Below are 25,154 nucleotides of genomic sequence, written 5' to 3' on the forward strand. Positions count from 1 at the left end.
CTTTTCAGGAAATAGCCCAAAAAAAATTTCCGAGACACTACCCCCGAACCCCAATAAAATTTTAACTGTTCACTTATTAATTCCAAACTACACCACTAACCAAATCCCTCATCGATCAAATTTCTAGATCCGCCCTTGGACCCTCATATGCAACTATGCTAGGCCTTGTTGTCCTCGGCTGATGTGGCACAATTAGGGATATGATCTGTTCTTAACTTCTTAGGATATTTTTTTTGTTCAAAAAAAGAAAATCTTAGTTTTTGAAAAAGTGGGACCAGGGCAGGGGTAAGTCCGTCAAAACACGGCAACTCTTTAATCTTTATCTGGTAATAATAATTGGAAAAAAAGAGAGAAAGATATTGTCTCATTCTGATTGGCAGATTCGCGTCAAATAAAGACGCCAGCTTTCGCTTTCTATTTTTGTCCATTTCTCTCTGTTGGTTTGGTCCTACACGCTCCCCCCACTCTTTTATGCCGGGCGCGTTCCTAACCTTACCCCTAATTAATCATTTTTTGTCTCAAATGCTGAAAATTTTGAATTTTCAGCATTTGATTGACACTAGTAATTTTAGTGGTATTAAATGAGCCACTAAATTAACGAAATGATGGATTAAATAAATGATAAATTGTTTAACAAGAGAAGATACAACCATTCATGGTAGATAAATAATAAATTGTTTGGATTGAATTATTTCATTTGAGATGCCCAAGGCCAAGTTAAAATATTTGATTTTAAAAATTATTTTTAATTTTTTACTTTATTTTTTTCTTTCTCTTAACAGTTTATTATTTCAATAGACTTTAACAAACCTACCAATGAAACAAACTAGAAAAAAAAATGAAGCTCCAAGAAATCTATCTATCTATCTATACAATATAGAAAAGTTGAAGCTTAGAGAAATTTTAGAGGATTCTCATACATCCACGTCATCATTTTCAAGTTATTATAAATTGACATGTGGCATTTTTGTTTAAACAAATATAGAAAAGTTGAAGCTTACAGAAATTTTTGAGGATTCTCATAGATCCATATCATCATTTTTAAATTATTATAAATTGACATGTGATATTTTTGTTTGTAACAAAATAAAATTTAAAAAATGAATTCATTGTATTGTAAAAATTCAATACATGGTGCACAATTTAATTTAATTTCTATGCATGTGTTAGTATTTAGTATGGATGTTATTTCCCTTTTTTTTAATGCAAATGAATATATTATTACAATTAATGAAACATGCCTTAAAAAATGAATATATTCTTTCTATACATTATCTATGTACATGCATAATGCATAAAAATTTATTCTTTCTATGCATTATTATTACAATTAAAGGATTTTTCCTTGAAAATTTTATATTTTTTTATGCATTATCTTTGTACATGCATAATGCATAGAAAACATTTAGTCATATATATGCTTTGTTAAAATGTATTCTCATTTGTTTATTGTAAAATATATATATATATAGTAAGTACAAAATCTAACAAGTCACTCACTATTATCCCATTCATACTACGACAAATCATTGAAATGATGGTGAATAATCAACGAGAGCTTGATTCTTCAAAAATAATGTAGAGGAAGGAATCTACAATAACCATCATATAATGTTTATCTGTTCTCAATTTTGTTATTTTCTAAGATACATTGATGCATACTGACATTAAAAAAAAAAAACCCAGAGAAAGAATCATATTCCAAATTTTAAATTTCAAAGTTGTTCAAACTAACTATAAAATAAAAGATACTATAAAATAAAAGATACAATAATAATGAAAGGAAATCTCATTTACATTCTTTTTCCCCTCCCCCAAATCCACCAATCCAAACGGACTCTTAAGCAACTCATACAAATGATGAATGGTCTTTGATAAATTATATAAGAGAATTGAAGAAAAACAAATTCAAAATTTTACTCAAATCATGATACAATAATAAAAAGAATTTTAAATATCTGATTTTTTTAATTTTTTTTTCTAAGCAATTTCTTTTTTCCATTTGATTAAAAGGAAAACAAATCTACTCACCCAATCAGCGCGTGTGGTATTACGATCTCTCCTTCAATCTCTCTTCTCTCTCGGGGGGCTTGACTTGGTCGAATCTATCATTTCCCCCACCACCGCCATCACCACGTTTCTTCATCACTGATTGTTCCTTTTGTATATTTTCTTCGTAGCTTCAGGGTGCGTCATCGTCTCCCTATCTTTCTCTCTCTATCTACAACTAACGAAACGGCTTCGTTTTGTCTGGTTCATGGCCGAGTTGACTCAGGCCGAGGTTTATCCTACTCGGTCCTCTCTGCAACTCCTGAGGACTCTGTTGAACTGGCTTGGATTCTTCTTCCAGATCTTCCTCCGTATCATCAGAGCTCTCGGCCACCACACTCTCCTCTCCTCATCTCTTCCATTCAAACCCTTGCCCGTAGTCGAGTTGCCCGAGACCGATTCTCCAACCACCGTTGACGTCGCCCCCGCCGTTCCTCCCTCGGACGCCGTCGACCGTCTTGAGAGACTAACGGTACGGTCGCTGGCATGTATTTGTATACATTAATCTTTGGTTTGTTGCTGGAATTTCAATTTCATTGGGATGAATTTTAGCTTTTAATTAGATTATATGCTTCAATTTCAGGAAAATTTTGAAAATTTATATTTCACTCTATGTTTTTGTTTCTATGAAATGAATTAATTTCCTTGTAGCATCCTTTGATGAAAACACTGTATCGAACGTAGATATATACACATATAGGTGTATGGATATGTACATCAACCTCAGAATGGCTTATGGTCCATCACTGAATATTGCTATTTGTTAAAAGAGTTTAAGACCATGAGGCAAAATCATTTAAATCTTAGTTATTTTGAGTTACTTCATGAAGTGAATACGTAAGATCATGGTTCAAATGGTTTTATCAAGTTCTTCCTGGTCTATTTCATGTTTTCATTTTGTTTATACTTTATACCCTTGATGGCCCATTGAAAAATAACAAAAGAAAATTAGCCCGCACAGTTTCAACAACAGACACAGAGCAAGGGCTATGTCAGTTTCCCCTTTCGACCTTGTACTGGTGGCAGAAGCTTTGTGCAATGATTGCTTTTCATCAAGTTCTTCCTGGTCTATTTCATGTTTTCATTCTGTTTATACCCTTGACAGCCCATTGAAAAATAACAAAAGAAAATTAGCCCGCATAGTTTCAACAACAGACACAGAGCAAGGGCTATGTCAGTTTCCCCTTTCGACCTTGTACTGGTGGCGGAAGCTTTGTGCAATGTGTCTGCAATGATTGCTTACTGCATAAGCTAATTTTTGAGTTACATGCAACTGCAGGTTGTGCTTGATTTGGATGAAACTTTAGTATGTGCGTACGAGACATCAAGTTTGCCTGCTGCTCTGCGTAATCAAGCCACCGGGGCTGGATTGAAGTGGTTCGAGCTGGAATGTGTATCTTCGGACAAGGTTTGTTATAAACTTATAATATTAATCAATTTGTTGTTAATAGATCATTTAGTATTCATATAAAGAAACTCTTTTAATTTGTGTATTTTGGGATTTCAAGGAATGTGAAGGAAAGCCTAAGATAAATTACATTACGGTATTTGAGCGTCCAGGATTGCGAGAATTTTTAAAGGAACTTAGTAAATTTGCAGATCTTGTTCTGTTTACTGCTGGCCTCGAAGGTTTGCTTATTACTTCACCATTTTTCTAGGTTTGTTATTTCTTGGTGATTTTCCATTTATTTTCTTGATCATTGGCGTGAAAGTTACTCCTGTTTGTGCTGACAGGTTATGCTAGACCCCTTGTCGACAGAATAGATGTGGAAAATCTATTTATGCTTCGTCTTTACCGGCCTTCAACGAGTAGCACGTCAGTACTATTTCCTGGATCCTTCTTTTCTAATATGGTGTTATTTTTTTTATTACTTATATATGTTATGTCTCCATACCCTATTCAAATTTAACACATAAGCATATAGGTCATGTTGTTGGCTTTGGGCACATTTTTTGAATATCGTTGCTTCTGTACTTTAATTCCTTGAGCTGGCTCGACTGAGGAGGCTTGTCTAATATCAGCCCTCTGGTTTGTCCATTTTTTGTTTCTCCTCTTAGGTGGTGATTAGAATCAAGTTTCTATGTGTTTTGCTTGATGGTTTGGTTACGGATATCTGATTTCTAGATGATATCATGGTGTTCAGCAAGCTAATAAGTTTTTTGTTAATTCAAGGATTGACGAGCCTTATTTCAGGGAAATGACCCCCATTGCAGTAGGGAAGCATATACAAATACAGTTTCTTCATTTTATTTTGTTCATGTCTCTCATGGGTAACAAGCAATTCTGAAGAAGTGGAAGCATTTTAATACCTTTTCTTTTGGAGTGAGCAAAGTGTCTTTGGCATATTCTTGGGATTCCCATTACAAAATTATCAAAGCAGATTTATTCAGAGATAATAGTATTAATTTTATCTAAAGTAATTTCAACATGTCTTGTTGCAGAGACCCAATTTTGCTCTTAGTCTAATGTGGGCAGCGGCTTGTCATTATTCTGGGCATGGAAGGTGGTCTTATGGAATGCAATGAACCTAATGATAAAAAATATTATTTTTTGCAGGTCACACATATAATTGCACTATATTTGCTATATATAATATTTGCAAATAAAGCCTGCCATCTCCATGCCAGAAATGTAATCATCTGCCATATCTGTCTGTGGTTAGAGTTTGGTGCATGGTAATGCAAATTCTTGAAGATTTCTGTGCTGTCTCTTTCGTTTCGCCATATTAATCTCTACTTCTGGCTAAAATTGCTTATTATTCTTTGCCTTCTCGCATCTATTCCGAATTCAAATTTCACTATTGTGGAGGTTGAATAATTCTTTTGTTGTCCCATTCAAAAAAAGGAAAAAAAAAGAACCTCTGTTGTAGTCTGCATGGATTTGATGAGTTAAATGTCTTCGGCACTTTTGTTCGCCAAACTTGTTTGAGGATAATGTTATAGCTTTGTAGAGATTGTGCCTGCCGTCAAATTTGTGCCAATGACTACTCTAAACTCATAAATAAAGGCTTGATAAGCCTTCGAGCTCTAAAAGAAAATCCAGTAATTTTTTACTTCACTGTTGATGAAACTATGGCTATTGCAGAAAAGCTAGCTCAAGTTGGATAGGAAACGTAGCACGTAGATATGCTTTTGGATGAGTATGGGGATGGGTGTTGATGACTTGTCGTAAAGGTTCCTAAGTGCTCATCATAGTTTGCTGTTTGTTTTGGTGTTTGGCTTATGATTTTGAGTATTGTAGTTCATTACATGTTTAACCAATTATTAACAATGATTTAAGCATGAAGTTCATGACCCTTCCTTGTGGTCCGAGATAATGTGTCATAAAGTTTGTTATACTCTGGTGGCATGAATACAGGGAGTATCGGGAGCATGTGAAGGATCTCTCTTGCTTATCAAAAAACCTATGCCGGACTGTCATTGTTGACAACAATCCATTCAGTTTCTTGCTGCAACCAATTAATGGCATTCCTTGTATACCTTTCACTGCAGGGCAACCACATGATACACAGGTACCAACATCTAGCTTATTCAAGCTTGTATATCTACTCTGGTATTGTGTTTGGTCATCGTTTACCCTCCTCTCTTTTACATGTTTTGACAGCTGCTGGATGTACTTCTTCCACTTCTCAAGCACCTATCTCAACAAAACGATGTCAGACCTTTGCTCTATGAAAGGTTCCACATGCCCGAATGGTTTCAAAAGCAGGGAATCCCTGCTTCCAGTTGACCACCATAGGATTAAAGAACCCTATGCAGCGATAGCAGGCATTCTCTTTATAATTGTCAAAGAACAATTCCATTCAGAAGCCGCACCTGTTACAGGAATCATTACTTTGTGTATAACATTCATTTGCGTGACACAGATGATTATCGAAATGCCAATCTCTGGAAGAAAAGGATTTTTATTCTGCTTATGTTTATGGATGGGTAGACTTTGTGCATGTAAATTTGTCAGGTCCCAGAATCTTATTGTAACATTGTTTATATTCTGGCCGTTGTTGCGTTTATGTTTGTGCCGTAATTGTATACTAGTTCAATAATTATCTGCAATCCAAAACATTCTTTATTGAGTTCCTTAAGTTTCAGATCATCAGCTCCTTTGATCCTATCAACTATATCTATACCTGATGTTTATGGATCAGATGTTGCCATTTGCCTAACTTCAGGCACACATGCAAACAAATGAACCAACCTGAAAGCTGGCTGGCTGCCTTTCCAGCTGTGGGGTTGCAAATTACAAGGTATGGTTTCCTTCCTTTTTCCACAGCTTTATTGAACTTTTTTGGGGAGTAAATTTGAAGAAAGTTGTGTGAAACTGTGAATAATATATAGCTGGAATGGAAATTGTCTGCCAGGTTCCTGCCAAAGGAGGAGTGAAGAATGTCTTTCCATGGTCACATGGTCAGTGATAGCTTTGTCAAGTCGTTAATGGTTAAGCTTAGTATTAGTTAGCAGTCAAACAAAAATGTTAGGTACTATAAGCTATCAAACAAGTCCTTTTCCAGCCATGTCTGCCTCTTGAGGCTGATATATAGAATGCTTTTAGTTGACAAAAAGGAAACATAGACAGGTGCTTGCTTACTCTCCCATTCCTTTTTAGTGACATATCTTTCTGGCTTTAGTTTCATGATTTTATTCTGCCTCTGTAGCTGATATACATACATATATGTATATGTCCGGTTAGGGTTTTGCAGTATATCAATTCTTTGTATAGAAAGGCAAACTTTAAGTTTATTGGTGAATGGTCATCATAAAGAGTGTGTATATAATACTCAAATGTCTTAATGTCATGGAACAAGTATAATTACACTCATATGCTAGGACCCCACAATTAATTTGATTGTCCAAACATTTTGTGCTTTACTTTTCTGCAATTTGTGATGTGTGGAGGAAGATAAGGTAGGTGTTCATTCATGTGCCCTTTTTTTATGGGGAACAGGTCAATTTCAGCAGCTTCTCTTTTTTGTGGAATGTCAGCAGCCTTTTATAATTATATAGAAACAGATGAAACCAAATTAATTCCTAACTTCACTGTACAAATCTTCAAGAATTTTGATGGCTGACCGATGTTGGTTAGAAGAATTTTCATACTCGTATTTCTGTTTTAGTTGCTCATGTGATTGTAAACCATTCTCTTCATAAGTTATTTTCTGAAATTCGGAAATAAATAAATGTGATTTGTCAAACGGACTATTGAGGGGTAACCAAAGAGAGGTGACACGATTGACAATCGTATCACTTCTCCTCATAAGTCATTTTCTGAAATTCGAAAATAAATAAATGTGATTTATATATTAGTTAAACTGATTTTTGAGGGGTAATCAAGGAGAAGTGCTACGATTGACAATCAATTGGATTAGTAGTATTCAAAAAAAAATGGGAAAAAACCTGTTGAGGGGTAATAATTGGTAGGCGTGACCAAATCTCCTCAATAATTTTCATCATATGTATCAAAACATAACATTCATGTTTTATTAAAGAGATGGTCAGCCTTCCACAACGAATTTTCTTTGCAAGTATGAACAGACAGTGACATGTGAGTCAAATACTTTCATGGAAACGTGTACTGTAATATTAATAATAAAATCAAAACAAGATAATTGTGGATTCAAATTATCTAGATGTTCAAAGCCCTATCTACTTTTTGACCACTTCCATTAATTACCATAGTCGATAATTGTCAATATATCACAAAAGTCATAAAAATACTAGATATAATTCATTAAAATATACATAAACTTATAAAAGTACATATTTTATATAAAAATAATTATTAAAATACAAATTTATCATTTAAAAATTTAATATGAGTTTTAAACTCAGACCGTCAAACTCGAGTGCACATAAATATTCATTTTAGGATTGGGTATATCTCCGACGCCTTATCACAATGGTATGAAATAATTATGTCACACGTTGCACGAATTGACAATTGAAATACCTAACCACAAAATGAACAAAAATTAATTATAAATTATCACACATGTGATACATCCATTGTCCAAAGAAGATAGAAAGAAAGGTTTTTGGATTTTTTTAATTTTTGTTTTCATGAGTCATGATTGTCTATGATACACACCTGGATTTATGGATTATTTAAACAAATTTATTACGTACGTTGTAGCTATCGATTCATCACACAATTGTTGTAATGTTCAAACAAAGACGGATTATTTAATTATAATAGAACGGTCCAATACGTCGTCGTTAAAGCGGCCTATAATTCAAGTCTTATATTCACGAACTCTTATAATACAAGTAATTAACTTTTTTACGCAATCATGTTGTCATATGAGCAGGGGCGGAGGGAGGGGGGACTACACTAGGCGGTAGTCCCCCCAACCCCCACACCCTAATACTATATCTATATATCCTACAATATATATATACAGCATATATATATATATATACACATATATAATATGAGCCTTCTTGGCTTGAGGAGGCTGTACTGACATATTCTTTGTCAAATAATTCTTAATAATATGCAGTTCTTTTTAGTGCTATCCAAAAAAATCGTGTCAAACTGAATTGATCGTCAAACCGATTGCTCATTGGCAAATGTATGTTAGTGAAGATTGATCAAAAAATCGAAAAAAACTGACCAAACGGTTAGTTAAATTTATGTCAAAAAATCGATCGAAACCGACCATGGATACCCCTACTTCTCTCTAATAAGAAAAAGTAATTAACTTTTAAAGGTCTAATTGCAATACCAAATTTAATATTATTTAACATTTATACCAATTGGGTATGTAAAAATAATTTAGATTACAGTAATAATAATGTAAATATTGCCTAAAAAAAGGATCATGAATTGGATATATGGCTAACATAAAAAGAAAATGTGCCCATATGGATGATTATATATATATATATTTAAAGACCACATATTGAATGGGAAATTGATATTCAAAAGAAGCTATGACATATTTAGGAATGTTGAATTATTATACTTTTTTATATCATGTAATCAATTTGAAAATGTCAAAAAAATTAAAAAGAAAAAAGAAAACACACGTAATGTCTCCCTCATACAAATACTAGTTACTACTTAATATGATAAACTATATATGTATAGATGCAATTTGAGGAACAACCCAAAGAATGTGCCAAGGAATTTCGTGTCAAGTAGCCTTACTTAGCCCCTACTTTCCTTTCTTGCTTCTCCAAATCTTCAAACATATATGCCAAAATATATTTGTCATGGACCTCATCTCATCTCATGGTACAACCCATATTTTGTTCCTTCTTATGCAAGAAGAAAAGAATTCTAAAATAGGGTCCTCAATGCTACCATTCTTTTCACGTTCTCTCTTTTATGTTTTTTTTTTTTTAATTTTTATTGGTGGCCCAACATATTCCCAAATTATGAAAAATATGTATTATCTGAGTGGTTAAAATTATGAAAAATATGCTAGATTAAACCATATTCTTTGGCCTGATTGGTTATGCTTGTATTACAATGGTAATTGTATTCACATTACATGACAATGTTTGGTTTAATTTTAACTTTTTATTTTTAATAATCACATTATCAATACTTTGACATATTTTATAAATTTTTTAATCACAATACTAATCAAATTTTTTTTTTACAATTGCACTACATTGAAAGCAAACATGGCCTTATTGTATTTTTTTTTTTGTGTTGGGCTGATAGAAAAATCAGTTATCCTTAATGGGATTAAATTGACGGAATCAAATATGAAAATCGAAATAAATCCATCATTAATCATTATGATGACTATAAAGAAAAATATTGAAAAGTCTCTACAAATTCAAACAATAGACCAAGTATCACAAAGACCATCCCCATCTCGCCCCCGCCTAGCTTATAAATAAAATCCATCTTTATTTGACCACAATTTATTACTAATTTGAATTTAAATTATGTAGAAAATTAATTATGAAATAAATATTAGATAATATTGCATATTTTTTCAGTCTTCACATTCAATTTAAAGTTGCGGTTTTTTCTTAGATTTTTTTAAAAAAATCCATCTTGTAAAAAAAAAAAAAAAAAATCCTTCTGCGCAGCCGTTCCCGAGTCAACAATTGCCACCTCTTCAAACCCGTCAAATAAAGGAAAATATTGTGGGCCATAAAAAGCGTCTCAACCACAGTAGTCAACCCGCTAAACACCTTTTTTAGCCCTTGAAACCTAAAAGTTATATAAAATTTAATTTGTAGCTAAAGGTAAAAGGCTATACCATACTATATATCTTTGAAATTTCACGCTTTTTTTATTTTTATCCTTGAAATTTAAAATTTATCCCAAATATTCTTAATGTATCAAAAAGTATCAAAAACAAGTGGCTTATGTTCTGATTTCACTGTTACGATCCGTTTTTATCGAAAATTGCTTATATGGCAACTGGAGTGCCACGTTGACTTATCTACATCATTTTTTAATTAGAATAATTTTCAAGTCATTTTTATTAAAAAAAAAAACAAAACCTAATTTCTAAGTAGAACACCCGACTCTGAAAAAAACAAAAGCACAATACAAAATTAACATGAAACTCTTGTCTTCACACTGAGGAAGGATTGAAAACAACAAACTTGCATACGCATAGCCCAGATCTATTAGTTTGAAACTACATCCAAGACATATCTGGCGATTTGAGACAATATCAAAATAGATATGAAAACAGAAGTCATCATCATTATCTATTTCATTGTCGCACTGATGTTATCAATCGACAAATCCACAAGTAGAAAACGTAGAGAACTCAAATTTTTCGACAAGCATACTAAGGTTGTCCAACTAGAAAGAAAGAAAATTAATGGGAGGAGGTGGAGAAGAATGATCTCCACCTCCTCTAATCATACTTATAGTGAAGAAAGTTTTGGAGAAGTTAAGAGAGTTTCTAAAAAAGTTGAGAGAGTTTCTAAAACAAATATTCCCATTTAAACTATATTTCTTATTGTAACCAAAATCGATTTTCTTCTCTCAACAAATTAAGTTCCCATATTAAATTGACTTGTTACTAGTTGGTTGGTTCATTGCTCGCAAATATTTATCAATAAAAAACAAAAATTATTATAAGTACCTTAAATTATCATTTTTTTAAAGGTGAAAGACTAAATTGTATTCATATACCTAATAATTTAGGTAAGAGAATTTGATGCCCATAGGAACTCGAGGCAACATAAAGATGGATTACATATGAGAACTTCAAACAGAAACACGACTACACTGGCAATAAATCAAATTACAAACTACACTAGGATATACCCGAATAGACTAAATAAAAAACAAAAAAACAACTTGAGCAAAGTAGATCTAGCATTTTGAACAATCCTCCAATTAGATCTGAAAATAGATCCAGATCCAGTTTCATGCCTATTGATACTTGAACTTGAAGCTTGAAATTCGAAACATGGTAATGGACCTCCAATCAAACACCATCCTTGAAAAACACATTTTAATTCATGATTTAACATAATTTTTTGGAGGGTATTATAGCTATAATTGTAACAAAAAATTGGAGCCTTTATCTCATACATAGGAGATTTAATGAATTTCATGCCTTAAAAAACTGAATATGGAAATTGATTTTCATAGCTTTCTTTTATACTAACTCATTTAATCATACTAATTATAAAAATATGCAAATCTCACAAAACAATTATATGTCAAACCACAAAGAAAATCATAAATACATTTCCCCCATCTATGGTAAAAAATTAAAAGTTACATGCAAACGCAGCCTTAGAAAATTCTGAAAACTACAAAACTAAACCCTGTCGCTCTCTGTCTCCCTGCTTTTTGATTCATTTGAACAGAAAAAATTTTTATAACTAAAATCTCAACACTTCCGGTCTCTTTTGGGACTCTCTCTCTCTCTCTCTCTCTCTCTTTCTGTGAGAAGTCTATTCGGTCCTCCCAATGAGGCTGAGCGACTGGGGAGCCGCCGCTTTCTTCAATCACAATCCAATTAGATGACGAAATTACCCTCACCATTTCCAATCACCGTCGCCGTCATCTTCGCGACCCTCCATTTTCTCAACGTACAAATCCAGTTAGCCCATGCCTTGGGCTCTGGCTCCACCCTCGCCGTCAGTTACGCCTCCGCCACCGTCTGCGGGGTCGTCGCCTTCCAGTCTACCCACAACATCCAATGTTACAGCCGTGGACTTAATGTCTCTGTCCAAATCCAACCGAACGTCTCATTCTCCACCATCTCCGGCGGTGCCTCCTTCTTTTGCGGCCTCAGGACCGGTGGATATAGCCTTCTCTGCTGGAACCCCTCCAATTCTACCTTTGAACGCCAGCGTATTTACTACAACGATTCCATCTTCTTAAACAATCTCTCCGTCGGCGACAATCAGGTTTGCGCTACGACCACCACCGGCGTTGTCTCGTGCTGGAGAGGGGGAGACGGAAACGGTTACACTAGACCTTTTGGCGTCACTCAATTCGGGTCAATTTCATCTGGGTTTGGTTTCTCTTGTGGGATTCTCGCCGGTAATGACACAATTCGTTGTTGGGGCAGTAACCCGATTGCGAGTCGGATTGAGTCCGAATTCGGAACCATGTCAATGTTGAGTGTTCAAGCTGGCGGTTCCCATGTCTGCGGTGTGAACTCAACCGGGTTTTTGGTCTGTAAAGGCGACAATAGCTCCGGCCAATTGGATATTCCGGTCGAAGCTCAATTAGAGTATAGAGAATTAGCACTCGGAGCTAACCACACTTGTGCAATCAGGAACGTAAACGGGTCAGTGGTTTGTTGGGGCGGAAATGGAGATTACAGTGTGAATTTAACAAATGGGGTTTCTTTCGAGAAAATTGTTTCTGGGTCTGATTTCACTTGTGGGCTAACAACTGCTAATTTGTCAGTATTGTGTTGGGGACCAGGTTGGCCTGATGTATCGGAGCTTCCATTGCCTTCAACTCTTCCAGGGCCTTGTGTTCGATCTTCGTGTGATGATTGTGGTCCGTTTCCCCAATCTGAGCAACTCTGTTCTGGTTCTGGTAACATCTGCAGCGTTTGTCCTTTCAATGTTTCAATGCAACCAGTGCCGCCACCATTTTTTCCACCACCTCCAACAGCTCGGCCTCCTTCGCCACCATCAGAGGGGTTGAGGAAAGGCTTGTTGGCATTTGCTATTGTTGGATCCATAGGTGCATTTTCGGGTATTTGTACCATAATCTATTGCTTATATACTGGGGTTTGTTTTGGGAACAAAAAGGTTTATAATTCAGTACAACCTACAATTACCAGAGCAGGTTCCAATGGTGGAGCAAACTCGAATAATAGCCCCATTTCAAGATCTTCTACTATAAGACGCCAGGGTTCAAGAGCGATGAGGCGTCAAAGAAGTGGAACTTCATCAAAGCATGCTGATAGAGCTGAGGAATTCACATTGGGAGAGCTTGCAGCTGCCACCAACGACTTCTCCTTGGAGAACAAAATTGGTGCAGGCAGCTTTGGCATTGTTTACAGAGGCAAGTTGCCTGATGGTCGTGAAGTAGCCATTAAAAGAGGCGAAACAGGTCAGAAAATGAAGAAATTCCAGGAGAAAGAGACTGCATTTGATTCAGAATTGGCATTTCTGTCAAGGCTTCACCACAAACATTTGGTGAGGCTTGTTGGGTATTGTGAAGAGAGGGATGAGAGACTCTTAGTCTACGACTACATGAAAAATGGAGCTCTCTATGATCATTTACATGCCAAGGACAATGTCGAAAAGAGTTCGAGTGTTATAAATTCATGGAGAATGAGGATCAAAGTTGCTTTAGATGCTGCAAGAGGGATTGAATACTTGCACAACTATGCAGTCCCTCCAATAATTCATAGAGATATCAAGTCCTCCAACATATTGCTTGATTCGAATTGGATAGCAAGAGTGTCCGATTTTGGCTTATCGTTAATGGGACCGGAACCAGACCGCGATTACAGGCCAACGAAGGCAGCAGGAACTGTTGGATACATTGATCCTGAGTACTATGGACTCAATGTGTTAACAGCAAAGAGTGATGTGTATGGTCTTGGAGTTGTATTGCTAGAACTTTTGACAGGCAAGAGAGCTATATTCAAGAGTGGTGAAAATGGAGGCCCACCCATTAGTCTCGTGGACTTTGCGGTCCCGGCAATAATGGCCGGAGAGCTGGTCAAGATATTGGATGACAGGGTTGGGCCACCGGAGCTGAACGAGGCGGAGGCCGTGGAGCTGGTGGCATACACTGCAATGCATTGTGTGAATTTGGAAGGGAAAGATAGGCCAACCATGACTGACATTGTTGCTAATTTGGAGAGAGCATTGGCACTCTGTGATCATAGCCATGGCAGCATCTCTAGTGGTACAATTTCAATTGTTTCAGACTGAAAAAAAAAAAGAAAAATTAAATGCTTAGTCCAATTTTTATTCTTTCTTTTTGGGGATGATTTTTATCTGGGTATATATGCATATATACCTTTTTTCTTGGTGAATGTAAAGAGATTAGGAGATTCTTCACCCAACATTTTGAGTTTGTAGTGCAGGGCTTTGACATTTTATGATAACTAACATCAATTCTTGATAGCAAGTTATTATCCATTTTACTTTCCCCGAGAGAGTTTTTTTTGCATATTTGCACATTGTTTATCTGAACATGCACATCAATTATGCGCACCAACTTTACGTACTCAAAATCTAATGACGGTACAATAAAAATGGAGACCACAAATTTATTATGAGACTCGTTACATCTGCGATTGAAAAAAACAAGTGCGTAAAGTTGATGTGCATGTGAGAAGAAGTTTTGTTTATGTATTCACATGAAGATGCATATTTTTGTAGATTATTGTTTATCATAAAGTCCTAATTATAGTTTATTGGTCGAATTGGCCCAACTGGGAATAATATCATAATTTCCTGAGTTGGACATGGTCTTTGTTCATGGTTCCTGGTCATAAAGGAAGAAAAGCTCAAAATTGAGCACTTAATTTCTAAGAGAGTTGTTGGCAAATGTGGTGTACTTGAGCCCACAAGAGAGAACAATAGAATTTCTGAATATGGTCACATATGGAGAAGTGGTCTTTTTCCTTCTTTTTTTCCTTCCACACTTGGTTTTAGATGTTTGGGTTAGATGTGAATTTGACTTTGAAAATTGAGTATGACATGTTAGGGTTTTCATTTAATAGACACCTATACATATACATATAGTATCTCCCCTCAGATAATAGACTTTATTGTCCTTGTAATCAATTTAAATTTTCTATATTAAGTAGGCGGTGCCTCTAACTTTAATAATAGCATTAAATAGATGGTTTTAGTAATAATTGTTATTCCTACAATATTAATATTAAAGGGTGCATTTAGTGAAATTAAATTTTGTGGCCGGTGACATTTTCTTGTCGTTTTTTTCTCATTTCTTGATATTTAAATTACTAGAAATTCATATTTGTAAAATACATCAATTTGTCTAATTGGATAGAGTAATATAAATAAAACATGTTGCAAATTGGTTCTTAAAAGTTAAAAAATTAATATCCAAATCGAATATGATTTAGTAGATACCCACTTTTGTACCAACGAGAGGTGATTCGATTGGTAATCAATTGAGTTAAGCATATGTGTGTCTAATGTTTGATTCTAATGAAAAACATATGTTCTAACGGTATTTCAAAAAAAGAAAGATACCTAATATTTAAAGTATAAGTATATGAAATTACCGTCATGATTATCTTAAACAAGCATTTGATTTGACAAATCACCAGATATAATATTCACTTATTGCAGTTCAAATCAACTTAAAAGAATTATCACAAAAATTTAATAACCATTCCTCTTATCAATAGAATCTCAAATTGTAGCTGTCCAAATTTAATAACCATTCCTCTTACAATAATTTTTACTGATAAACACTCTTATAACTATTTGATATGACAGGAAAACGTAATATTTTGTAAGGATAATACTTGAAACCCCCAAAAGACCTCTATTTAATATGGAGTGTTGGATAAGAAGTGGGCCCTACATGTGTGTTTTTAATCAATATCTATTTTAATGTCACATAGATTTGAGGGTCTTTTGGGGTCACAAAATGGGGATTTAGCATAATCCATTTTGTAATGCATGTTATTGATCGACTCTCAGTGGCAGTCAGACATTCCTGTTTTTTGGTGTTGATGTTACAACTAAAGAAGCATGTCAGTCAAACATTGTCTTTATAATAATGTATTTAGAAATGCAGTTTAACAATAAAATGGAAATTGATGGTTGGCGACAATCCCCTCTCATATCCTCCGGTTATTATCCTATCCTCTGTCGTCTCGCATACATGTAAGTGTGGCAAAACTCTGTCCGTTTCAGATGATTGAATTTGTTCGATCCGGATTAAACTAAGTTTGGACATAAATTATATGTGTGATTCAGATTAAAGCAAGTTTGAGAATTACATACATATATAAGGATTTCAGTATAACAACTCATTATAGATTTTCAGTCCTCACCATACACCAGGCATTAACAAACTTATAGATCACATTCAAAAGCCAAAGACGAATTAATCTTATTCCTTCCTTCCAATACAAGCTCACGATAGCATCAATGACAAACAAATCAAATAGCTTTTACAAATTTACAGATACTCATTTCTGCTACATGGAGATGCTGGTAGAACATCAAACAAAATCAAAGCGCATGACTAGTTTTGCCGATATGTACTTATCTCCCTTCTGACTGTGGAGTGGGATTGCTCGAATTCCTTCCCTTAACTCCCATACGGGTATGCATGTTTGGCCTCTGAAATCATCATTCTCAGACATGTCATACTCGTGAGCTTCAATTCGAAGGAGAGTTAGTTCTGGAACTATTAATGGGAACTCAAATTATTTATTCCAAGCAGTTGTCCAATTGTCCTCTAATGATTGTTCTCCTCATTAATAGTATTAGCAGGAACTCCAGCAATGCCTACCTGCACAGATCAAGAAAACCCCACTTGTTATTCTTTTTAACTCTAACCTATACTGTTCACATATCAAAACTTCCTCAGAAGGTAATGATTGAACTTTTCAGGACCTTTACATTTTGCTTGGTGGAATAACAAGGTAACTGCTAACCACATAACCCCGATGTGGATTATAACATGTAAGATATCATATTATGTGGGCCAGACTTCAACATAAAATCTTGTTTTCTCACATAGCCACATCCCGCTATTGACTCTTAACCAATTATTGAGAACCACTTCAATATACTGGAGATTTTAGTCCATCTCGTTTGAGCTTTACAGATAGTAGCACGAGCCAACAGGAAGCTATCAAATGCACTTTGTAAATCAGCTTCTAATCTATGTCACAGATAAGGGAGTTCGGAAGTTGGCTAGCAAAACTCAAAGTCGACAATGGTTGATCGTATATTGTAGCGACCAATCCCAGCACCAAAAAAAAAAGGGAAAGGAGAATATGAATTCTCAAAGTGACAGTATTTTACTCACTCAAAGAACTATTGTATTGAAATCCCTAAAACAAAGTACCTCTATGCTGTGACTATTATTTTGCAGTATCCCAATGATTTTCCTCACAGTTGAATCGAAGCGGTTTCTAGGTTACGTGTAAACTTATAATTTTCTCATTCAACATGTTTATACATTTAGTTATTTATTTTCCATTTAAGGACATATTAGGTATTTCATATAGGGATATATATATAAATAAAAAAATTAATAAAAATGGTGTAAAGGTAACAAATCTTGGTGTGCAAATAAAATCACACCAACTCAAATTGTTTGCTAAGGTATTTGAACCAATTTTCTCCCCTACATTGCAACATTATATTATGTTTTATTACAAAAGCATATGCCCACAGAGGCATCACAGATACATACTCTCCCTTCTTCCAAAGGCACGCAAAGAAAGAGAAGGGAAATTGCAATATTGTTTGAAGACATCTACATATGAAGAAAGATTGGAACAAACCTGTATATTACAGGCAACCATCTAAGCTCCATGCATCCACCCTATTAGTGGCTTGTAATTGGAGGAGTCAACATGTATACCCTTTGGATACACCCTCAGTATATTTCGCTGAATAAACCTAGACAAGAACCAATATGGAATTTTTTTTTCCATCAGAAGTCAAGAAGCGCATATCCTATGGCATATGATGTCAAGCAAGGCAAAATCACACATGTAACACCAGTACAGGAGAAAAGAAATACGAAAATCGATTCTTGAGCTAAGAAATGCAGATAACTTAAAGACATGATCATATTTCCACTAACCGCATTGCATTATAATACTAGAAAAACAAAGGGGAAATGATACTTTTAGTCCCTCACAGATGAATTGTGTAACAACTGAGTCCCTCAAGTTCCAAATATAACAATTAGGTCATTGGTCTTTGTGGACTGTAACTCGGTCAGATTTGAGAGAAATCTGATCAATCAATTTGTTGACCTGTTACAAAAAAGTCAAAACTAACCGTTTTTTAACTGAAATTACCCACGTGGGATTAATGTCAATTTGTTGGTTAGCTCATTCCCACGTGACATATCCTGATATCGACAACTTTTATATCCTGATATCAGGATATGCCACAAGGGAATGAGCTAACCAACAAATTCACATTAATTCCACATGGGTAATTTTAGTTTAAAAAATAGTTAGTTTTGACTTTTTGTGACGGGTCAGCAAATTGACTGATCGGATTTCCCCCAAATCTGATCGACTTACAGTACACAAGACCAATGACCTAATTGTTACGTTTGAAACGTGAGGGACTCAGTTGTTACACAACCCATTTGTGAGGGACCAAAAGTATCATTTCTCGAAAAACAAATGATATATTTCACAGAGAGTAAAAAAAACTTCCTAAAATAAGAATTCATGCCAAAGTTTACTAATAATAATATACATGACAATGTCTTCGATAAGTTTTATAAGCCTTTTCAAGTTGTTGCTCACTTACACTAAGATGTCAAACTTTATCTGGATCCACCTTAAAACATTCTTCTAGCCTGCCTTTAGGCTTCCCAGCATGAATTGCTATTAAACGTTTATATTTTGGAAGTGGTGGCGATAAGTCAGCGACAGCAAGCAAAACATTACACACTTGGTGCTTCAAATCATCATAACTGATATCATTGCACACCTTGTCTTCAACTGAAGTACCACCTTAAATGCTAGGCACTTCTGTTACCCAAGCTGGTTCATCGCCTCTAGCCTTCCCCTTTTTGGGATCCTTTTCCTTAACCTTCTTAGCAGCCTAAAGGTATTCTTTTGGTGGTTTTATCGATAGGATAATATGTTTCTTCAATGAATCGGGGGAGAGAAGGGAAGAGAGGAGAAGGGGAATATTTTTCATCTCCCATGTTTGGATAGATAAAAGAGGAAGGAAATAAAATTTGTTTAATTTACTAAGTTATTATTATTTTTATGTTAAAATATTATGTACAAGGGTAAAATAGGTATTTAACTTAAAAATGACTTAATTAGTAATCTCTTCCCTCCAAATGATTTCATTCTGGGGAGGAAGAATTTTGATAAAAATTTAATGAAATCTTTCGTCCAATTCCCTCCTAATCTCTCCTTTTAATTTTTTTATAAACTATTCAAATAAGATAATTGGAAGTAATCTCTTTTTTCCTTCCCTTACCTTACTTCCAAATCCCTCAATCCAAACACACTCTTAGTATTTTGAGTGAGTGAAAAAGAAAGGGTATTAATACCCGTATATTAGGTATTTTGATAATTATTAAAATCTCGTTTTAAGCCCACAAAATTCTTAGTTTGCCCTTATTGTTTTGTTGAAATTCCATTATCTCCTAGTAAAGATTTTAACATTCTACTCCCTTAATTAAAATTTTGTCCTCAAAGTTTAAAATGAACCTCAAATGTCGAATAAGTCGATAGTTCTTCCGTATCTTCGACAAATCCCAAAACGTTTCGCCCCTCGATATTCTAATTAGAACAATCAGTATCTAAGGTGTCATTGAAGTGACTTTCCTCTCGTAGCACTTCAATACTGCTTGAACCTCAAACAACTAGTTCATTCTGAGAATGACGTCAAAAGTACCCAACTCCATAACTACTCAATTGGCCTGAAATGCATGGTCTGTGAGATGGATGATTCATACCATAACGATAATATCACTTTGCAACACACCCACGCCTACGGCTGGGTTCAATTCCTATCTGCCCCTGTCCAGCTTACATATAAAAGGAAAAAGCCTTTTTCATTTTTTTATTCTTTAAAATTTAAAATAATAAATTAGTATATAAATTCTCAATCTTTTATAGTAGGCATGAGAGTTGAATCCGTGAACATTTGTTGTTGACAAAATTTATTCTCACAACTTATCACACAACCAATATAATATGACTTCAACACTACTGACAATAGATTTTGCAAACTAGATAGTAACAATTTGAATTTTAATTGAAATTGGTTCAACACTCGCTTTTCTCGTGCACCATCCTCTGATTAACAGTTGGGAAATAATTGATTTGACTTGATTTTGAATTTTGACATCCCTTTAACTTAGAAGGCTGTCATAAACTTGATTTAAGAGGTTGCAGAGAATTCTTGTAGAAAAAAAAAACTACTCATAGATTTTCTTCTTTATACACTCCTTTTGGTGCTCCTACTTGACAACAGATCCTACCCGACGACAACTCCTCTTCGATAGCATCTCCTCATCGATGGTTCTAAAAACTTAAAAGCAGTTATTTATACTAGTATGGGCGTGGAGTATCCAACTTTTTTCAAGTGCAGAAATGCTTCAATGATTTTGTCTTTGATGGGTCCAATTCAAAAATCATCTTTTTTGTCAACATTTTTGGAGAGACCAGGCAATGTGCCGTTCACCCTGCTTTGACATGAACTTGCCCCCAGTTTGGTGGATCAAAATGATTGGCCTTCAATCAACTCCCGTCCCCAAGTTTGCTTCCAGAGATCGTCGATGGTGGCATACCCTCAATCTTCATCTGTGGCTAGCGTGCATTCGAATTACTTGGAGTGAGATTTCATCTTAAGTTTCTCCAATCGCAACATGGTTGATGGAAATGACCAATTCATAATCTTCTTTCTTTGTGTTTCTTTGCTCGGCAGGAACACGATACCCCGACCAAAAAACAATATTATCCCCAACCGATGAACAAAAATTCAAATGCAAACACATTGTAAAGAAAAATTACTTCTGCTTCCATAATTCTTTACTGAGATTGTGTATCTTGTCCTCAAAAGTGCAGTATATAGATTATTTATGGGCACTGACTCAAAAATTAAGCAGTCACTACAAGTCCAAAGCAATTTCTCCTATTTAGTCCCACTGAATCGCTCTCCATTTCTCCAATCTAGTCCCACTTGATCGCTCTATGGAATGTCCATTCAGAAGGATTCAATGTAGATTTCCCATCTGCCGCGACAAGATCATATGGTGAATCCTCTGAAAATTCAGTTGGCATGGATTTCCAATGTAGAGATGGTTTCCAGTCGGCCTCTTTGAGCACCTTCAGGATCTCCCCCACAACTATCTTACTCCCTTCAGCAGATAGATGAATCCCATCCCTATTGAAAGAATAAAGTTAAAGAAATAAGAGCCGTGTATTAATTTTCGACATTCAACAGGTCATAAACAATAATAGGTTCCTTATTAGAGGAGGAAACGTGTGAAAGAAGATAAATGAATGTTGTACAAATAATCACATTATCCTTGAAACCTCTAATGAAACCAATGAAATGAAGTTTATGTCAGTATTAAGACTTGCCAATAACCAGTCGCATAAAAAAAATGGAAACGATTGAGCGACATAGAAGAGTTTGAGTACCATCATGAATAAGGCTCTTCTATAGTTCTATGAGTAAAGGAAGAGATTGTGTCTACATTCACAAGCTAGAATGACAAGGACATAGCATCCCAATTCCCAGTTTTCAAGGTAATTACAAATTTTGTGCTAAAATGAGATGGAAACGCACAGAAGATGTGTGTTTTGACTTTTGAAGCTTATCTAAAATGATTATATAACAAAAGAAGGTATATGTACTCCATAAAGCAAACCTGATTCTTAGGGCATGGAATATTCCTGCTTCTGCATTTACATATTCAAAGAATATATACTAATTTGAGATCACCATACCCAAGATGACCAGAAAAACAGGTATATTCAGCCTTAGACAAAATTAGGTGTACACGAATTTATTGTAAGGAAAAACATAACATATAATCTCCAAAATGTTCTAGGAAAAATGGGTTTGTTTGAATTATTTTACGAAGTGCTTAACCAAATACTCTATTTGTTATGCGATTCTGGAACATTGGCATATAGATCCCTCCCCATATATTTGGAACTTCAAAGTCCATATGGTAATATGTAAACCAAGATAACCACAGATGTCGTCATTGTCAAACATGTGAACCACTGAAACAGCCATTGGATAATTAGAAAAAACAGTCCTTCCCCATGCAAAGTTTGTTTTAAGTATCTCTGCCCCTACCATGCCGCAGATTCAGGTAGGGAAAACAGACACACAATTATGTAATTAGACATAAGAAATAGAGCATGACGAAGAACAATTCAGTTCCAATGCTACATACTTCTGGATCTTAATACTATTGGTATTGAAATGGAAGGGCAGAAAGAATGCGGCCAAGAAAACTTACGTAAAGCAAGCAGACGTCCAGTCGCTTCTTTTCTGAAGCGCAGTAAAAAGATCAACAACCTTGACACCCATCTCTTGACAAAGTTCTACACAAGCTTCTGAATACATTTGGCATAACTCATTTGTACGTACAAGCTCACTGAAAATTCCACTGATTTTAAAGAACTCACTGTGTTAGTTTTCAAGAATAAGAGAAACGTTAAAAAATATATATATATTTGCATGACAGTACCTTGTATTTGTCAAACGAACTCTTTCCTCGTCAACAGGTGGGCAAGTAAGAAAAATGATGCGTGTAGAATCTGAAAGGCTCTGATTTCACAAAATACCATGGTCAGCATAAGCACCTAATATCTTCAACTGAATTTGAGCAAAATAAAATAGTAAGACATACACAAAAAGCTGCTACACTAACTTCAGCATATCAAAGCACTCAGGGGACTTCTTTTAGTTCCAACAATTTTTCAAAAGAACTTTCCACACATATGAATTGCTTAGAATGAAATTTCTCCATCAAACTTCCTCGCCCCATCCCATGTTATGATCCCAATAAACCAAATTAAAAGTTAAGGGGAAACTCTCTTCTCTTCCCAAGAAGAAATTTTAGGTGGCATTGAGTTCATAGTAGGAATGGTAATAGGGATCAGAATAAGACTGGAATGTGAAAACGAGGATTACACCCTCCTAACCATCGATCACCATACATGGAGAAGGGATATAGGGTGGAATGATTCCATTCAAATTCAACCATACCAAACATGCATCCACTTTGTGACACCATAAAAAATATGAAACATACATAGATCACTATCCCGCAATGCAATTTTTTCAAAAATAAAACATATAGCAAACCATGTCGAGGATCCTTCAAGAACCCTTTCTAAAGAGAAAATTGCTACATGTAACTTATCACAAAGACGCAAACATATTACATGAGAAAAATATAAGAAATCAGAGGGTACCTTCAGATGAACTGCAATCTTTCTCATATTTTCCACATATTCAGGGAGAGGCACATGGGGACCGAGACCTGATGAGTGAGGTCCCATAGAATCATTGCCACCCAAATAAACTATTACCAAAGCAGGCTGCTCAGTAGCATCCTACGCAATGATTTTCACACATCACAAAAAAAATTAATTTTGGATTCCAATCAGACAAGCCTACACAGAAACACTTCCACCGAACTCTGGTGTCAAATTTAATATTAAAAATGAAATAACCCATATTTAAATCTCTCTCTCTCTCTCCCTCTCTCCCCGTCTCTCTCTCTCATTCTCACTGACAAGCACAGGCGCACAACATACAAATGAGTACCTTCGGAAAGACTTGATCGAGGACCTGGACAGCCCGGTGCGAGTTCCATCCGTAGTAACCGCGTAAGATTATGTCTGCCTAAAACAACATGGTCACAATGACACAAGATCAGCTACAAATTTCATCCAAAACGCATAAGAAACTCCTTTAACTCACCATCCACAACACAAAATCATCGGAAATCTAGCCCCATTTCATTTATCGGGTACGATTGACGAACTAATTCCATCGCAATTAAAGACCCAAAACAAGATCATCATAGTATTGTATACAGAAAAGTCGAAGATATACAAAGAAATGAGAGGGGGAGGATGTACTTTGCGTGCGTAGACGTCGGCGAGAATGGCGCCCCAACCGCCATTGCTGAAGCTTAGCTGAACGATGGAGGATCCGAATAGAACGAACCGAGGTCTGCCTTGTCCCACCATTTTTTGATTGTTGTTCGTCGTCTTCGTCTTTTGGTCTCAATTGGATTATTTTGCAAACAAAGCAAATATAAATGGAGGGATCCACAAAAAGAGAAAGCTCTTTGCCTTTTCGGAAACCGCCATGACAGCTATGTCACATCATCAAATCCCTAAAGCATGGAGTTGGAATGACTCGTAATTTCAAAAATTACGTGTAAATATTATCTCAATTTGTGTATTATTCAAATGAGAGATTACTAATAATAAGGACAGAATTGAAAATGTATATAAGATAAATAAACTTAAAAATAAATTATTAGTAAAGACTCATTTCATAAAATTATAATTTATGCCAATAGATGTCTTTTCATTTTAGTTCTCTCACATTTTCGTAATGTATGACATAATCAGTTTTGACTTTTTTTTTTACTGAACGATTTATCTCTCAAAAATACATGATGAATTTTAAAACAAATATATATTCTAAATCAGCGTGAAAATTTCAAGCAATATCCATCGTCGATGTAATATTAGATGCAAAAAATTCGCATATAAATTTAGTGCAGATAAATTTTAATACATATTAATCATAATAAAATCACAATATAATATACAAATAAACTATTGTAGATAAACTAATTCAAATAAATTTAGTGCAAATAAATTTTGATATATATTAAGCACAACAAAACCACAATAGACATAAATTTATTGAAGATAAATTTCAAGATATATTAAGCATAACAAAATCACAATAGATGCTGTATAATAGAGAATACAAAT

The 25,154-nt window shown here is 35.0% G+C and overlaps 3 protein-coding genes across 3 annotated transcripts; 2 read left to right on the forward strand and 1 right to left on the reverse strand.

The window, feature by feature from the left end:
• The first annotated feature begins 2,057 nt into the window (after positions 1 to 2,057).
• Positions 2,058 to 6,131, forward strand: LOC120014770 (CTD nuclear envelope phosphatase 1 homolog). Its single transcript, XM_038866825.1, has 6 exons — positions 2,058 to 2,521; positions 3,329 to 3,457; positions 3,558 to 3,678; positions 3,784 to 3,865; positions 5,408 to 5,561; positions 5,654 to 6,131. The coding sequence occupies exons 1-6, from the start codon at positions 2,258 to 2,260 to the stop codon at positions 5,777 to 5,779; spliced, it is 876 nt and encodes a 291-aa protein (XP_038722753.1). The 5' UTR covers positions 2,058 to 2,257; the 3' UTR covers positions 5,780 to 6,131.
• A 5,727-nt stretch (positions 6,132 to 11,858) lies between these two features.
• Positions 11,859 to 14,607, forward strand: LOC120014769 (putative serine/threonine-protein kinase-like protein CCR3). Its single transcript, XM_038866824.1, has one exon. It carries the CDS (start codon positions 12,001 to 12,003, stop codon positions 14,386 to 14,388), a length of 2,388 nt encoding a protein of 795 aa, XP_038722752.1. The 5' UTR covers positions 11,859 to 12,000; the 3' UTR covers positions 14,389 to 14,607.
• A 6,562-nt stretch (positions 14,608 to 21,169) lies between these two features.
• Positions 21,170 to 24,525, reverse strand: LOC120014712 (GDSL esterase/lipase CPRD49). Its single transcript, XM_038866745.1, has 6 exons — positions 24,282 to 24,525; positions 23,965 to 24,042; positions 23,610 to 23,750; positions 22,880 to 22,959; positions 22,649 to 22,798; positions 21,170 to 21,555 (listed from the first exon to the last, which is right to left on the reverse strand). Exons 1-6 carry the CDS (start codon positions 24,390 to 24,392, stop codon positions 21,342 to 21,344), a joined length of 774 nt encoding a protein of 257 aa, XP_038722673.1. The 5' UTR covers positions 24,393 to 24,525; the 3' UTR covers positions 21,170 to 21,341.
• Between the last annotated feature and the right edge of the window lie 629 nt (positions 24,526 to 25,154).

The sequence above is a fragment of the Tripterygium wilfordii genome, chromosome 14 (genome assembly GCF_013401445.1).
Source record: "Tripterygium wilfordii isolate XIE 37 chromosome 14, ASM1340144v1, whole genome shotgun sequence".
Taxonomy (NCBI): domain Eukaryota; kingdom Viridiplantae; phylum Streptophyta; class Magnoliopsida; order Celastrales; family Celastraceae; genus Tripterygium; species Tripterygium wilfordii.